Source organism: Convolutriloba macropyga, chromosome 13 (genome assembly GCF_964194025.1).
Source record: "Convolutriloba macropyga chromosome 13, txConMacr16.3, whole genome shotgun sequence".
NCBI lineage: Eukaryota > Metazoa > Xenacoelomorpha > Acoela > Convolutidae > Convolutriloba > Convolutriloba macropyga.
Window position 1 is genome coordinate 16514428 of NC_134480.1, and position 18371 is coordinate 16532798.

The 18371-nt window shown below is 35.0% G+C and overlaps 2 protein-coding genes across 4 annotated transcripts in view; both read left to right on the forward strand.

Annotated features, from left to right (window-relative positions):
• LOC142351537 (sialin-like) overlaps positions 1-18371 on the forward strand; it is a 438741-nt gene that overhangs the window by 111085 nt on the left and 309285 nt on the right. The window lies entirely within an intron of this gene.
• The window catches only part of LOC142351538 (N-acetylneuraminate-9-phosphate synthase-like), a 71526-nt gene that overhangs the window by 37466 nt on the left and 15689 nt on the right, over positions 1-18371 (forward strand). Inside the window, exons 3-4 of the mRNA XM_075403613.1 lie at positions 11738-12003; positions 17348-17989. Of these exons, the coding sequence (XP_075259728.1) occupies positions 11738-12003; positions 17348-17989 (908 nt within the window). The remainder of the gene's footprint in view (positions 1-11737; positions 12004-17347; positions 17990-18371) is intronic.

Consider the following 18371-nt stretch of genomic DNA (forward strand, 5'->3'; position numbering starts at 1 on the left):
AAAGAGGGTCGGTAATGTGCGTTTGCACATAATCTTCCGATCATGCGAAACCACGTTTTTGAATTAATTGTTCACCAAATGAGAAAGAGATTGAAAACTTTCAAAAAATCGCTTATTGTTCGAAAACAAAAAGTGTATCCATTTAAAAAATCGTTTTAGGTGTCACCACTATACAAATGACATTCACTCATTAGCGAGCAAGTGATAACTACAATTAAGGAGTGTAGGAAAAAACAAAAACAGTAAAATCAAAGAAAACAACAAGGATTACTTACGACGAAACATATTTTTCTATCCTTTTTTTGAAAAAACTTAAAGAAAAGTCAAAGTAGCATAAGATCAAAAAACTAAGCCTAATGAGTTAGTAAGAATTTATAACCAGACAATTTATGACAACAGAAAAGATATGAAAACTGTCTTTTTTCAGAATAATTAACAAGTAGACAGAAAAAAACAAAACGGCGAAGTTACAAAACACGTTTAGATTTTGGAAAACAGTTTAATTCAAAATCTTCAAATTACCTAACAAATGCAATCTTTCATTGGCTTGATTTATACCTTCATACCAAACTGTTGAGACCTGTCATTATGTAGAATGTCGTGCGAATACAAATAGAATGAAATACAGGCAAAAATCAAAAAATCTTTTTCAGTCTTTCGAAGGCTACATCATGATTCACTTGAAAAATTATTCATTTTTTTCCATTTTACTTAGACAACGCTGAAACGTTGCAAAAAGATTGCAAATTTACCTTAAATTACCTTTAATATTTTATTAAAACAAAATCTTTTTAAAATTTCAGGTCTCATTTGAAATCATTCTGTTCTGTAAGAAACATAACAAAAAAGGCAAAAGTTTTTCAAAAAGTATACATGGACTCATTAAAGTTCAATTTATTTTTAAAATATAAAGGACCCCATTTAGACAAAATTAGGTCCTATTCTTGCTGCTTCTCTATTACAACAAAAAGTCCCAAATGCTAATAGCTAATTAAAAACTGAAATAGCTAATTTGACCGAAAAGTCATTATATAGAAGGTAAACGATGAAAGTGGTATACTTAAAGTGGTATACTTACTTTAGGAACACAAAGGGACCTCTTTTTAATCAAAACTTTGAGTGAAAAAAGCTTTTGTTTAATTGGGATGAATACTTGCAAAAAATATTTCAAAAACAAAAGACCCGAAAGAAAATCAGAATAATTTTTTTATTGCAAAAACAACCTTGAGACCAAATTTTATTGTACCACAAATCTGATTATATCAAAAATAAACTTGACATTTTCCATAGATATGGGCTTAAATTAGCGAAAGACCGCAAAATTTGATTTCCCGAGAGTTTTTTTGGAACCCGAAGTAAATTCGGCTCATATCTGAAAGAGGAAGTTTATTGTGTAAGCAGTTTCGATGTCTGCACCACCAGTCAAATTGGACAAAGTGGAACAAATGGTCATATTTGATGGATGCCATTTTTTAATGAGTAAAAGAGAAAATGTGTTTTTTTTAATTTTAGCTAAAAATATTGCCAGAAGAGTTGGTTCAGACTATTCATTAACTCTCTTCTATCTTTAGACGTAAAACCAATGAGACTATCGTTATTAATTTTATCAGATTTTTGGGAAAAATTGTTCAAATTTTATGCAAAAATTATGAAAAGACTGAGCCAAACACCGAAATTTAGCTCACGTTCACATTTCTTTAAACCTCCGGAATTCCTCGGTAAAAGCGAAATTCTGAAAATCTTTCAGTCTGAAATTCTGCGCTTGCCAAGCTTTCTAATGATACCACTCATATTCCTGTACGATGAATATAACGATCGATGAAATTAGACTGATAAAAAAACCCACCCTAGTATACCCCCCCCCCCCCCCCCACTAAGGTGGGTTGGAACAAAAAGTTGTCTTTTAAACTCTTTTGAAACATTATTCGTTACGTTGCGTGTTAGCTTCTTTTCTTATGATTATTCAAGAAATACATTTCTATTAGAAATTTTTCTATTATGAGAACAAAATTTGTTAGACGCCCTTATAGGAAGATGCAATTTATAGCACTTTAATAAACATATGCCGTCAACTTGAGCTTGGTCCCTTTGAACTCAAAATAAGAATAAGTGGTATTTTAATGGCAAAGCTCACTTGGTTGCGTGTTTAGATTTTTTCATTTTGATTTATTTCACAGTAAATATAGTAAAGCTTGCTTTAGAAGAGTACGCAGTTTCAACGGAAAGAGTAGAGTGCGTCTTGCATTCCTGTCCCTGATAAATAAAACGTTTTTTGGTGGGTTTGTAAACACTTACAAGCGTGTTTTCGTAGATAAAAAGGCTGAAATCTCCAATGAGACAGACAAAAAGGAAATTGAAGTGGCCTTTCAATCACTTTATGAGAGAGCTTCATTTCATGTGAGTAGGCGAGCGTCTTGTCCGTTCCTGTGAAAAGTCAAAAAGAAATTTTATGAAAGTAGATTTTAAAGGAAAACCTATGCTACCGTCATTTTACTTCTATTCCACTAGTGTTTGTGGGACTCAATAAAAAAGTGACAATTCTAGCAAAAACTGAAATTTTTTTTGGCAAAAAAATTGCGTCGATTATTAAATTTAGGTGAATGATTAATTCAAATTAGCTGCTAGTTTGGCTAATTGGCTCCCCGTTATAAAAAAGACTATTTTAATTTTGGCTAGCGGGTAAACTTGCAAAAATTGTCAGTTTTCCTTGTTATCTCCCTCTTAGACCCACCTACTTTTCCAACAGATTATGGGGAAAAATTGAGAAAAGCGGGAGAAGTTGTGGGCTAAAGAAACAAAAAAAATGGTCCCCTACTTTCTAAAATGACAAATGTGGGGAGAATTTGGAAGCCAAAAAACCGCCACCGTGTCTTGAAACAGGCCTTTGTTTGGTTTCGCTGTCCTTATAAAGGGATTGACAGTGAAGTTAGACGAATGGAACAGGCTCGTTTTGTCGATCTTGCAGAGTCCCGCTTTTCAATGGAGTAGGGGAGCGATTGTCCAATCCTGAACAAAAAACAATATAAAGACATAGATTGATATAATTTCATTTTTCATTCTTTTTATAGTCTTCAGACGGCTTGCCGATTTTAGCATGTTATTTCTAGTAAAAATACTAAATTCTACTGTCGTTTTTGCTATTTATGTTACAATTTGCATTTCAATTAAAATTTGTTGATGGTCTTTTTTTCAATCTTAGGGTGCTCGAGTTATCGCACTACAAGGTAGACAGCGTCTTGCATTTTTTTCAACAGCTTCCTTGGATTTTGACTCATCTATGACTCCTAGATTTTCCATTTTTTTTGAAAACCTTAGGGCTTGTAAACTGTATTTTCTGTGTTGCTAGCTCCTAATACAATTAAAAGAGTTCTATATGTGTGTGTTTTACACTTTTTATCTTCTTTTGCATGCCAATAATTTTCTACGCATAGTTCGAGATTTTTCTTTGGATTGATTGTGAGGAGCTGTAATTTCAGAAGATTCAAAAATCAAAGAAATGAAACCTTTTTTTCAGCTCATTCGTTACAAATATGCAGTCATTTTTGGCTTTTTTCACAGATCTAATTAGGACGTTGATGAAACTTTTATCGAAACCAGTACAGTCGGGTTGGAAGCAACATCTTTTGAAATAAAGAACCTTGTCTTTGCATATATTATCAAAAAAAGTTTTGTTCAAGTTTTTTTGTGCTGTCGTATTATTATTGGGATTTTTATTATTCAAATGATTTGCTTAAATGTTTTGTTTAAATGCCAAATACACTTAAATGTTTATCATATGTGTGTTTTACACATTTCATCTTCTTTTTCATGCCAGTGGTAGTCTTCTTATATTTCGAGATTTGGGTAGATCGTTATAAGTTCTATCGTCAGAAGCCTCATTATTAACAGAAATGAGATCTTTTTTTCAGCTCTTTCGTTACAAAGATGAAGTCAGTGTTTTCCTGTTTCTCCTATTCATTTAGGATGTTGATAAAGCTCTTATTGTACTGTCGGGTTTGAGGCAATGTCTTTTGAGGCGAAAAAAAGATGTCTTCGGAAATTTAGTATTCGGAACTTTATTTTGAAAAAATATTGTTCAAGTTTTTTATTTGTTTTGCTGTTACACTATTGGGTGCTAAACTAAAGTAGACGTCGTCTTGCATTTTTCATCAGCTTCATTGGTTTTTCGTCGATCTATGTCCCCTGATTTCCTAGGTTTTTTTGCTAAACATGAGGGCTTGTAAACCACATTTACTACGTTTCAAGTTCCGAACATACGTAGATGCTTCATTTGTGTGTTTTACACATTTTATGTTCTTTTGCACGGTACTTAAATTTTACTCATATATCGAGGTTTCGGTCAATCTTCAACAGCTGTTATTTCAGAAGCATCACTATTTACAGAAATAAAATCTTTTTTTACTCATTCGTTACATATTTCAAGTCAGTTTTCCTTTTTTTTCTCGGATTCAATTTGGACGTAGCTAAAATTTTCATCCAAACCAGGACAGTTGGGTTAGAGCAATGCCTTTTGAAGAAAAGAAATTTGTCTTTGCAGATATAATCAAAAATTTATTGTTCAATTTTTGTTTGTTTGTTTTGCTGTCACAGTTTTGGGTGCTGGTGTATTTTCATTGGGGCCTTTTTATTATTCAAAAGTTTGGGTTTTAACTAAGGCATCGTTTTGCAATTCAATGTCTCTGTGTAATCTGGATTTTACTGCAAGTAGAGTGAAGAGTAGACGGGAATCTTAGTAATTTCCTGAACACTGTGTTGCCTGAATGTCTTTGCGGGTAAAGGAAAAAGAACTTTTCCTCTAACTCTATTAAACGTAAGATCACTGAGAGAAAAGAGAAAAGGCGAAAACGCTTTAGTCATCCATTCAAAGATCCACAATGGCATTTTAAGTTACTCTGACTCTCAATCGTTTGACCATTGCCATTCCTAACCCGGATCGCACATTTTGTCAACAAAGTAATATTCAAGTAAGTTTTACAACTATATTTGCCTAGTGGCCCTCTTGGAATTGGGAATACTTACCTGCTAACCCAAGTATCACTCTATTTCTATTCGATTTAAGGCTGTCAAGTACATAAAAACAAATGCTTAATTGTTTAAATGCCAATTACTCTTAAATTTTCATCATATGTGTGTTTACATTTTCAATTTTGTTTTCATGCCAGTGAAATTTTACTTAAATCTCGAGATTTGAATAGATCGTTAAGAGCTCTTTTTTTAGAAGCTTCAATATTTACACAAAAGAGATCTTTTTTTCTTCAGCACATTCGTTACCAAGAAAAGACAGTGTTTTCTTTTTTCTCTGATTCAATCAGGATGTTGATGAAGCTCTCATTGTCAAGCTGAGTTTGAGTCAAAGTCCTTTGAGACAAAAAAATTGTCTTGGCAAATTTTATTTTTAAAAATATTGTTCAAGTTTTGATTATTTGTTTCGCTCTTACAGTTTTGTATTGGTGTTACAGTTTTGGGTTCGTATAAGTTGTCAACAAAGTAATAATCAAGTAAATTTTATCGATAATTGGCTTGTGACTCTCTTGATACTTGGAATGCTAACCTGATAAGCCAGGTATTACCCTAACTCTTTTTGATTTCAAGCTGTCAATTACATAAGAACAATTGACGTTTTCCGTTGATGATTAGCACTCATCTTTTCTATTAAAACTTGATAAAGTTTGTTTTGTTGTCGTTATTAGAGTCTTTCAGATGGTTTGTCAATTTGAGTATGCAATTTCAAATAAAAGCACTAAGTATAATTTTCGTTTTTGTTATTTGAGTCAAAATTTCTATTTCGATTAAGTTTTGTTGAACTTCTTTCTTCAATGTTCAGGTGCTGGATATACTGCACTATATGGTAAACGTCCTCTTGCTTTTCTTCAAGATCTTCCTTGAATTTTGACTGATCTATGCCTCGAATTTCCTAGGTTTTTTGTGCAAAGACTTAGGGCATTCAAACTTCATTTCCTGTGTTGCTAGCTCCGAATACAGTGAAGAGAGTTCTATATGTGTGTGTTTTCAATTCTTATCTTCTTATGCATGCCAGTAATTTTTTATTCATTTTTCGAGGTTTTTCTCTGGGTTGATTGCGAATAGCTGTAATTTCAGAAGATTTAAAAATTACAGAAATGAAAGCTTTTTTTCAGCTCATTCGTTATTAACATGCAGTCGTTTTTTGCTTTTTTCTCAGATCTAATTAGGACGTAGATAAAGTTTTTATCGAAACCACTACAGGCGGTTTTGAAGCAATCTATTTTGAAGTAAAGAAGTTTGTATTGTCGAATATTCACGGCATGCAGAACAAAGATTAGGGACAAACCTTATTAATTTCTTGAACGTTGCCTGAAGGTCTTTACATGTAACTGAAAATGTAAAAAGGCAATTTTCCCTCTAACTCTATGGACGTAAGGTGACAGTGAGACAAGAGAATAGACGCAAACGCTCTAGTTATCCATTGAAGCATCCACAAAAGCATTTTAAATTACTCTGGCTCTCAATCGTTTGACCGCTGCCATTCCTAAGCCGGATCGTACAATTTGTCAACAAAGTAATATTCAAGTAAGTTTTACAACTATGTTTGCCTAGTGGCCCTCTTGGAATTGGGAATACTTACCTGCTAATCCAAGTATCACTCTATCTCTTTTCGATTTAAGGTTGTCAAGTACATAAAAACAATTGCTTAAATGTTTAAATGCCGATTACTCTTAAATTTTCATCTTGTGCGTTTTACACTTTTAATCTTCTTTTTCATGCCAGTGATATTCTACTTTTATTTCGAGATTTAGATAGATCGTTAAGAGCTCTATTTGCAGAAGCTTCAATATTTAAAGAAATGAGATCTTTTTTTCTTCAACTCATTCGTTACAAAGATGAAGTCAGTGTTCTCCTTTTTCTCAGATTCAATTAGGATGTTGATAAAGCTCTTATTGTCAAGTCGACTTTTGAGGCAAATTGTCTTTGCAAATTTCATTTTTAAAAATATTTTTCATGTTTTGTTTATTTGTTTTGCTGTTACAATTTTGGTTGCTGGTGTTTTTTTTTGTTTTTTATGATTCAAATGATTTGCTTTTAATAATGCCTCGGTTTGCGATTCATTGTCTCTGTATAACCTGGAAGTTGCTTCAAACAGGTTGAAGAGTATACAGGAGCCTTTGTAATTTTTTGAACTTTGTGTTACCTGAAGGTCCTTGTGAGAAAAAAATAAAAAAATAGAAATTTTCCTCTCTTCCTCTCACTCTATGAAACATAAGGTCAGTGCGAGACAAGAGAAACGAAGAAATCACTCCAGTTATCCTCTGCAGTATTCACAGTCAAAATTTACAATGCTATGGCTCTCAATCGTTCGACCGTTGCCATTCTTAACTCTGGATCGTATAATTTGTCAACAAATTATTATACACGTAATTTTTCAGGTTGTTGATTATCAACTTCTTGAAAAATATATATTTGGCAGGTCTACTCCTATGATGAAATTTTTTTGGCAACAAATGTGTGTCAGCTAGGACTTTCAAACTGTTTGAAATGTCAGCTTCAGAATCGTCAGCAAACATCAATAAGTGTATTTATCTTTGGCTTCGATAAATTTTATGCATCAAGTAGAAAACAGTGAAACTTGGAAAATAGTCAGCGCAGGGTCTGCCGATACTTCAGTTTTATAATGAATATTCGAAATAACAACTCAAAAACCTCTCTTGATTTTTGCACAGGAACAGGTCTAGCTGACTTGTTGCAATTTTTTTTCACTTATCGCCCCAACAAATTCCTAATCTCCTCCCCCCTCATTCATCCCGAAGAAAACGCTCAACCCCGCTCACAACTAAACCCCCCCCCCCCCAACCTAGAGCTAGTCTCCCTAAAAGTGGCTGCTGGTGTCGACAACCGATCGCCAGTCGTTTGAAAGCAATTCGTCCGATGTTAGCTGGTTAATTTTTTTTCGTTGTCCTTCGTGTATCTGCTTGATAAGAAAACAAGTGAAACTGGCTGCTGTGACAGCTTCTTTAAGGTTTTAAACCATTATTCTTTGTTTAAAAATTGTCAGAAAGCTAAGTCAATTATAAAATTCAATGTAAAAAGCAACTTAAAATCATTCTATTTGCAACACAAATCTTTTCGCTATATCTAGCATCATCATGTAAACTCTAACTTAGAGTTATTATTTTTACAATTAAATTGATTTTAATTTAAAAAATAAACAAAACAGTAAAATAAGAGATTTTCAGAACATTGTTTATTGATGAAAACAAAATTTTCTGAAGTTTCGTTTTCTATTTCGTTTTTAATGTTTTAATCAAGATCGTTGATTTTTCATTTCTGATGTTCTCAGTAACTTTCCACCGTTTAGGTAACGTTTTGGAACACTTAAATGTTTTTAATCGCTAAATTGCAATTTTGAATTGAGCAACATGACAACTGTTGACTAGTCTTTCAAGGTCCACTCCTGGCTACATTATTAATCGCATGTGTTCAGCAATGGCTTCTTTTCTGCTATGTATAACGCTTTGAGAGTCACAAGATTTTGTGGCAAATTGCACTGATCCATTATACCGCACTCAAACGCGCGTGATATCCGATAACATTCGCTTTCATGTTGACATACCGGTAAGTTTTTTTTGATGCTCTGCAATCCGCGTGGTATATGTCTATATGTATTGAATACCACGTGCGATTTTAGATGCTAGTCATATTAAGGATGGTAAATGGGTTTTTAGTTTCCTTGTCGTGTAGATCACTGTAAGATGCGTTATCTTTTGCAGCTTTTCATAAAGTCTAATGCTTAATTGATCACTATACTGTAAAAAATGTGGGTATATCCTTCATTCATAGCTTATTGTTTGATTTGAATTTCGCTGTATGGTCTTTGCGTTTTTTTTAGAGTCACCTAAGTTTTTCCCAATTGTGTGATTGACAATATCTAACAACAAATAATCCGGATGTTAATTTTTTTGGCATATAATTTCATTGAATTTTAAAGAGATTTTCATTGGCTCCGTTAAAGTAGTGCCAGTTGCTTTTGAAATTGTTCCACTGTCTGTTGAATTCTGTTACCATTTACAAGAGACTTTTCTCTAATCATCGACGTTGACTGCCATTCATTCATTTTCCATTGAATTTTTTTTTCCATTGTGAATTCCAATTGTTTATGCAAAGTGTTTCCTATTCGAAGCAAAAGTTTGGGTCCATCTTTTACAGTGCGAACTATGTCATCTACATATCTTTCAAATGGGTTTCGTTTTCGAGTTTTGTTATCAGTTTGTGTTTGTAATTTCCATACGCAATCTTAATTTTTTTTTCGTATTGCTTCTTATATTCTGATATTTTATGTGATATCTGTTCTCATATTGTTGGCACTCGACGGCCCTACTATTCCAAACCATTTTTCTGACATATGGGACATTTCTGTTCGGGCTTCTTGTGACTCCTCAGTACTAATTTCTTCGTCAAAAGTTTTCATCCAGAGGTTGGCCAAAATAACTGCGAGGGAAACCCTCATTGCTAAACCGTCTTTTTTGACAGTACCAGTTACCTTTACTTTTGAAATTAACTTTTCAGACTGCTAGTTTGTGTGAGAGCTTAAGTGTCGATCTTTCAATATCGAGAGGGATGTCAGTGGAGAGACGGAATTGTAGAGCAATTTCTATGACTTCAGAGACGGGGACATTCGTGTAAAAACTTTTGACATATAGTGATGCAATTTGCTCATTTGTCTCAATCTCAATTTTTGATGTTCGATTCCAACATTAATTCCAAAATTGGTGTGGTAATAGATTTCAGTAAAAGGTAAAACAGGTGTAAAAAAGACCATTTTGTCAAATTAAATATCTGATATTTAAAACCAACATTTTTGAACTCTACGTTCATCGTCAGGTCAAAACTGTTTCGCAAATTGTTGAAGAATAAACTGAATTTGTATTTACAATTGTCTGAGACCACAATTTAAACAATTCTGGGTACTATCTTAAAAAATCTCCATTTAAACAATATTTAGCCTGCTCACAACTCATAATTACAGCTGTTTCATTTTCTTTTTAAACACTCCTGTTCCGGATTTTTCGAATTTGACCATGTTTTTGTAATTTTAGTGTAATTCCGAATTTGCACTATTTCTAAGTATCCTTTTTGTGGAGGTCTTGCAAATTTCATTTTGTAATGCGCAAATTTTTTTCCTATTTTTTTCCAAAGTCAAAATTATGATTTGAACTGGTATTTTAGCGCGAACTCCGGCCCCGTTATATTCATCACGTGTGCTTAGTACCGCACTCAACTGGTGATGTAAATATCTTCGATGGTCATGAGTTTCTCTACTGTGCGACAGCATCCAGAATTTTCCGTTCAATGTCTTTCGTGCAGCCATTACATTCAACAAGATTTCGACTCACCTATGAATCCTTCTTTTGATGTTGTGCTAACGTGGATCCTTGTGGTAACGTGCCGCCTAATCTGCCCAACATAGATTGATCCGTATCCATTACATTTCATCTCATATACCACGTGCGATTTCAGGTCTCTACCCAAAGATGATTGTAGGGTTTGTAGGGTGGGGAGGCATGATCTGAATTTTCGCGTTATGAATACCACCTGCAAATCGCATAGATTTAATAATTTGCTTGCAAAATTTTGAGTAAGTTTGCTCTGTATTATAGAAACTCTGTTGCTTTATCATGAGATCTAGTCTTGCTATTGTGATGCTCTTTTGGTGTAAATTTCAATTGATCTTAACTGTCAATTTTTATCTTTTGTAGGGTTTGGTTCACTATTTTTGAAGACCATGGATCTGAATACTGATTTTTGGGTCAGCATGTCTTGTTGTCTTCGAGCGACGGATCGTAGGCCAATCAATTGGATGTTGCGTTAAAAACCCCGTGAACCGTCCCTTGAAACACATTATTCTTACAATGATGCCATGCACAGCTGCGAAAATTCAGTGTTATTCTTGTCTCAGTTGGTTTTTGATATCAATGGCAGCTGATATTACTTTCGCTGCTCACTGTCACGTTGATATCAAGAAAGGCCCGATCCCCTTCCATGTACACTTTATCTGAGGTTAATTGCAGGTTTTTGTGTAATGAATTTGCATATTTCAAGTACTCGTCCGGGTCACCACGAACTTTGCAGTTAATGTCATCCACATAACTTTTGAACAATTTCGTCCCCTCAAATCGCCCCTCTGTCTGTTGATTGCTGCAATACGTTCAAATCCAAACAACATCCTGCATGTTGGCGTATTCCTTATTTGATATCTTTTGGCATTTTGCATGAGACCAGTTTTTGCATGACTCACATTCTACTCATGTTCCTCGGAAAGTCACTCAGGTCGCAGTCTTTGCAATTCCCGTTTTGATCAGATTAAGATATTTTCACAGCTCTGATTTTTGGAGTAATGCCTGAAACAGTTTCATACACGTTTGCTAGTATTACAGGCAATGATGCACCCATAGCTAGACCATCTGATTGTACATACCAGATCACGTTACATTTAAAATGAACATTTGTCACCGCATTGGCGTGTTTTCTTTGTAAACCTTTGTCAACCCATACAGTCGCGCTGGTTAACTTGTTTAGAAAATTTAAATTGCGTGCCAGTTTGAAGAAATTTAGTTTGAAAATTAAGTGTGCCAGTTTGAAGAATGAATTGTTTGCATTGCTAAAGAACCCATTTGCTTGCAAATGAAGTTTTTGCATTGCGTTGCATTAGCCAATTTAATTGCAATCAATTCCCCGATCTCAACGCCGTTTGTTTGTTTTACAGACCGTACAATGTTCCTCAAAGTTGGGGTGAGACTTACGGGAAGCATAAGCTCTACCTGGAGTTCTCAGAAAGTTCATATTTGGAGCTTCAGAGGTATGCGAAAGAGATTGGAATCTACTTCTCAGCATCGGCGTTTGATTTTAATGCCGTGGATTTCCTGGCTAAAATAAACGTACCATTCTTCAAAGTACCCAGCTCAGATACCGGAAGCCTGGATTTCATTGAATTCATGGCAAAGAAGAGGGTTCCCATGGTCATCAGTACAGGTAAGGCAGACACATATGAAATTGTGGGTTGCGATCGACTAAGGGTTTCAAAATAAACTTCGGTTCGATGTTGACTTGTTTTTATAAACCTTTTTTTTCGAGGCTTTGCCATTCTACCCCCTCAAACTATGGAACCCAATTATGGTATAGTTGTGGAATTTATTTTGGGGGGGGGGGGGGGGGGGGGAGGGAGGGAGGGAGGGAGGGAGGAAGGAGGGAAGGGGGGGAGGGAGGGGGATTTCTATACGTTTATGCCTCTTTATACGAATTATTCTCAAAATTTGTCCATACTGTTCTAGATTTTTATAGGCTGCAATTTTTTTCTGGTGCTTATTTCAATTCTTATGAAGTTTGGAGGTCGACGGCAGATTTTTTCCAGCCATCTGCTGGCTATTTTTAATGATACTTCTCCTGGGTTCTCTAATACGGAGAAGTATGCTGGATGCTTTCCTGTATGCTGGAAAAGCTCTATTGTCAGTCCAACTTTTAAAAAAGGTTCTAAAGCGAATGTAGAAAACTACAGGCAAATATCACTCCTTTGTATTATCTCAAAAATTTTCGAGCGAACTTTGTTTGATTCTCTTTATAGATACGCATCACCCTATTTCAGTGATTCTCAATTCGGATTCCGGAAGCAACGCTCTTGTATCACTCAACTACTAATATACCTTGAGAAAATCTACAATTCCCTAGATTCTGACGACGATATTCACGTCATTTACACTGACTACGAAAAAGCTTTCGACAATGTCGATCACGGGATTTTGTTACAGAAACTATATAAAATTGGGATTCGTGGCAGAGTTTTTAAATTGCTGCAATCATACTTAGCGAACAGAACTCAACGTGTGCGAATCAACGGAACCTTTTCCGAAGAAATTCCGGTTACCAGTGGGGTCCCACAAGGCTCAATCCTCGCCAGCCTTCTCTTTCTTCTTTATATAAATGATTTGCCTCTCAACTGCAAGAATTGCCAACCCCTGCTATGTGCCGACGATGCGAAATTCATCTCAATCAACAGCTCCTCATTGCTCTTTCAGCTGAACTTATCAAGAATTAAAAAGTGGAGTGATCATAACAAACTACCACTTAACGTTAAGAAATGCACCCATCTTGACTTCGGCAATACAACCAAGGAATTTTTCTTTTCAGGCAACGAGATACAAAAACATATTGTGCAAAAAGACTTGGGTTTGTTGATATCCCGAGATTTTAAATGGGCTGATCACATTAGAGCAGCATATAATAAAGCGATAGGTGTTTTATGCCTGTTGAAAAGGAGCTCGCCCCTTCTTACCATGTCTTTTAAACTGAATATTTTCAAATCCACCATAATCCCTGTTCTTATTTACGGCAGTAGTTGCTGGTATGCCAATATCGACAATTTGAAATCATTAGAAAATGTCCAGAAACGGGCTCTTAAATGGGTTTGCTCGGACCGAAACAGTACTTACAAAGAGCTCTTGTTAAAAGCTGGAATACTTCCCCTGTCATTATACATGCAATTACAAGATCTGCTCACTCTATCCAAATGTATGACGGGATATTTTGATATCGATTTTAATCCATACCTTTGTTTGAGGAAATGCACTCGTGACATCCGATCTTCACACGACGTTAGATTTGACCACCGCAAACCACGTAAAAGCCAAAGCGAGCAGAGCTTTTTCTTCCGTACTGGTGCCCTCGTCAACAGACTGCCAGCAACGGTCGACATCAATAACCCCACTGGCCTAAAACAACGACTACTTCGTGTTCTCTGGACTTTCTTCAACGCAAATTACAACGAACTTGTCAGTGCGACGTGGAGAGTGTAATTTGCCATCGTTCACCATCACGAAAGAAAAAGGGAGACGATCCCCGTGCCAGCAGATGAAGATATCTCCTGGCCGAATCCCAACTACTACTACTACTACTAGTTGAATCTTTTTCAAAGTTTCAATACGAAGCCAATGGTTCTATTGATTTTGACATCATTTGTCAAACAAAAAAGTATTCGGGATTTTGTGCTTTGATTTTTTAAATTTTTTCTCGCCTTTTTAACGAGTGCAACCAAACTGATGATGTCCGGTATATTTTTGAGATATAGTTCAGTGTTGTTAATAATTTTAGTATATAGCCAATTCTTTTTGATGAATTCAGCTTCAATTTTTTTAATAGCCGCAAAGCGATAGCTGGGGCTATTATTGCCCTTCTCTTGGTTTTTACACTTCAAAGAATTTGAATTGTATTGGGACGCTGTCTTTTAAGATATGTTCACACATTTTCAAATTGGAGTGATGATTTTGGTCACGCCGAAACAGGAGATGGAGCGAAAGAGCGATTGGTTTTTGCGGCGTGAAATGTTTTTGCTCTAATTTTGAAGTTGAGTGAGAAGATGGTGTTTGAACAAAAATTTCTTTTCTCGCCGGTGGTTTTTCGTTCACAAGCGAAGTTTAGACATTGATTTTTTTAAACTTTTTTTTGGATCCAATCAATCCGTCACGACCACTTCAATCTGCGGTTTGTTCATTCGTTCATGCAATTTCAACTGAATTGCATGCATGACGTCTATTTACACTAGTGGAGCTAGTTTTTCTGTTCATTCGCGTGAATAATTTTTTGTTGATACGTGACTAACCTCACTATTAAAAATGACTTCCTCACTCTGAAATTGACTTTTCTTTGCTTTAATTCAAAGAGATAAGGTCAAATGAGTGCTTGTCACTCTAATTGAAGGTTATTTAGGAGCAGCTAATAGAAACAGCAGTAAGTTATACAGATTCTTAATCAAAATTTAACATCTCAGCCCCTAATGAAAAGAATAAGTTTCTTTTTGGTCTGTGTGTTTACCTTCTGTTTGACTACAGATCTATGAAGTTATTGCGGCTATTTTCTGGCAATTTGCCAGCTATGTTTTGTCTGTCTCTTTTGCTATCTTTTTGAGACTACAGATCTACGAAGCTACTACGGCTGTTTTCTGGCAATCTGACATCTATAAAGTTAAACTTCTTTTTTTATTTTTGCACACAACTGTTATTCTTTTTGGTACTTTATGTTGTCGAAAATGGACAAATCTGTTAAAGCATCCAAAGATGCTTATTCATTTCTCTTTAAAAGTTTCAAACCGTATTTCAATACTTTTGTAACTTCTGCTCTTAGGGCTTTGTTTTATGAACAGCCGCAAAGTGATAACTGAGGCTATTATTGGTCGTATCTTGTTTTTGCGACTCGAAGAACGGTTATGTTGATCTGTTTTTTTAAATCGGTGTAGTTGTTCTGAAACAGAACGTAAAAGTCAATACCGAACGTGCAAAAATTGCGATTTTTTGTTTTGAACAAAAATGGAGTATGGTCTTGTTTAAGCGAGCTTTCGGAAGAGAAAAGAAATTCTGCGAGCGAAATTTTTTGATCACTCTTACGCTTTTTTAGCACTTTTTATAATCGTATTCAAATTTTTATAGCAGTTGGCGTCTTTCTTTGATTAAACTTAGTTGTTTTATTGTGTTTGTTGATCTTTTGATTTGGCTGCTTTCCGTTTCGTGTGGTGTTTGATAAAAAAAAATGGAGTAAATTTGATCAATTTTTAGCTGATTTTCAGTGTTTTTCCGACTGCTTTTTTGTTAACTAATTAATTGGAGCTGTTTAATAGCTATTGCTACTAAGAAGTGACAATGGAATGTTTCACAGTGCAGTTTATATATTATAATAATAGATCTAAATTTGTAATTTTTGTTTTTTCTTGTTTGCTTTAAAAAAAAATTGTTGGTTACGATTTTTGACACATTCTCTGATTGACATTATGGACTTTTTAAAGGATTTTGCCGTAGTAATTGATGGAAGGCAGCTATCATTTTGTAGGAACATTTAAGAACAAATGAAGTAAAGTATTTCTTTTTTTCTCGGTTTTCCATATGTGTACCGTTTTGTAGTTTTTCTTCCAATTGGTTTTCAGTTGTTGATTGCAAGCTACTTTTATTGGGAGTGTTTTGCCGGTAATTTTTTGGCGTCAAAACTTGTGACAATATTTTATTAGATTTTTAAAATTTTATATCTTAACAGATTTTGTTTTTCTCTTTAATCCTGTTTTTGGTTTTGTTTTTATATCAAAATAACCAGATAAGTAGAGGAAAATTTTGTTTGGTGATTACTTGGCTGAGGTGTAAGTCAATATCTATTTCGAGTTGGTTATGGAGTCTTCGGCTATGTTTTTTTAGTTCAACAGGATTTTTGTTAGGACCATATGACGTCACAATCACTTCAAATCTGCTTTTTGTTCATGCGATTTCAACTGAATTGCGTGCGTGACGTCATATTTCAGTCTTTATCGATAGTTTTTTATGTTTATTCGCACGATTAATTTTTGGTCAACTTATTTTAATAAAGAGATAAGATCAAGTGAGTGCGGGTCACTCTAATTGAAGGGTATTCGAGGACAGCTAATAGAGGCAGCAAACAGATTCTTGATCAAAATAAAGTGTGTTTCTTTTACTATCTTTTTGAAACTACAGATCTACAAAGCTATTGCGGCTATTTTCTTGCAATCTGCTGGTTATATTCATTAAATTGTTTTTTTTCTATATAATAATTATTATCCCTTTAATAATAATCCCTTTAATGGTTTTAAAATGTGGTTCCTTTTTGTGACTTTGAGGCCAAAAATTGTCAATGATTGGTGTTTTTCCGCAATTTGTGTTTTTCTTTCCCACTGTTCCAATCTCAATATCGCAATGAACATAGAGGGAGAATTGTCGGCAGTTTCTTTGAATTATGCTCAACTTTTGTTTTCTTTTCCAACGTTATTAAAATATTGTTGAGTGGTCCTGTTGTGTATCTGATCCTTTTCTGATAGCTAAATTCTCTCACTTTTAATATGCAAAAGAATCATCCTTGTTTTAACTTAAATTCATTGAACAATGTGTGTTTTGCAGCAACCTATTTTCTATTGTAATCAACTGTTTTTGACAGTGTTTTCCTTGGTACCTTGAGAGCTGATGTCTGATGCATGTGCGCTGGAATAAAACTTTTAATCAACTTTATGATTTTATTTTTTTGCCAATTTGTGAAAGCAAAATCAATCGTGTTTCTGACCATTTCTTGACAGACAGTCATTGCAATTGGCAGACAGTTATCGCAAAAAACTAGAAACATCGCTCATGGCGCTTGATGAATCAAGAACTTGTAGTATATATAATACAGTTCTCTTTTTACGTATTTCACTATTTCTTTGCTAGGTAGAGCGCTTGTTTGTATAAAGTTAGTTTATTCTTAAGAGGAGTCGTCAATACGCGTGACGATCTGATAACAAAAACGACAAACCAAGTTTTTTTGGAGGTATAAATCTGAAGGAATTTCCTTGTTGAAGGCATGCAAGACATGATGACGATGCGACGTGTGTATCACATGGTCAAGAAGTATCACGACAACTTCACTTTCCTCCAATGTACATCTGCCTACCCTGTTGGACCCGAAAACGTGAATTTGTCCGTCATTCAATCTTTCCAGGAAATGTTTCCAGATATTCCTATCGGATATTCTGGTCACGAAAGTGGCATAACCGTATCGCTTGGAGCAGTTGCTTTAGGTGCTAAGGTCTTGGAACGTCATGTTACCTTGGACAAAACCTGGAAAGGTACTGATCATAAAGCATCTCTGGATATGAATGAACTTGCGGAGCTGGTGAAACAAGTCCGGGTTTTGGAGCTTGCTCTCGGTAGCCCGGAGAAGAAAATGCTTGAAGTTGAAGGCCCAATGAAGCGAAAATTGGGCAAAAGTGCGGTTGCCATGGGAACTCTGAAAGCGGGTACTGTGTTAAGCAAAGCGAACATGTCGATCAAAAATGCAGAGCCTGTTGGGTTTTTGCCCCATGAGTTTGATAAGTTGTTGGGTGCGAAGCTTATCAAGGATGTTAATGACGATGAGACTATTTTGCCAGAGGCAGTTGAGCTCAGTTCTCAGTCGGATGCAACAATTGGAAAGTTTGTTGCGGTCATTCTTGCTCGCAAAGGTGAGACAATGTGCATAATACTTTTCTGTCTTGGGAATTATAGCTATTTTGTAAATTTGTAAAAAAAATACAAAAAGCTTAAATTTACGAAAATTCTTGTGTATGAATGTTTGGGTCTAAAAAGGCAAGTTATGCCTAATTCGATGTCCTCGCCACCTCTGTGACAAATTTTTAATTTTTATAATTTTTTTAAAACCCCTCCAGGTATATTGACTGCGTTTTGGCATCCATGTTTTACGTCTGTCTGAAGCTTTTTAGTAGTATACAAATCATTCTCTAAATAGTCGGAATAAATACAACGACTAAAATTTGACCTAATATACAATTTAAAAATTTATAAATAAAATGATTGAAGGGGTATATTAATGGTTATTGCAATGGA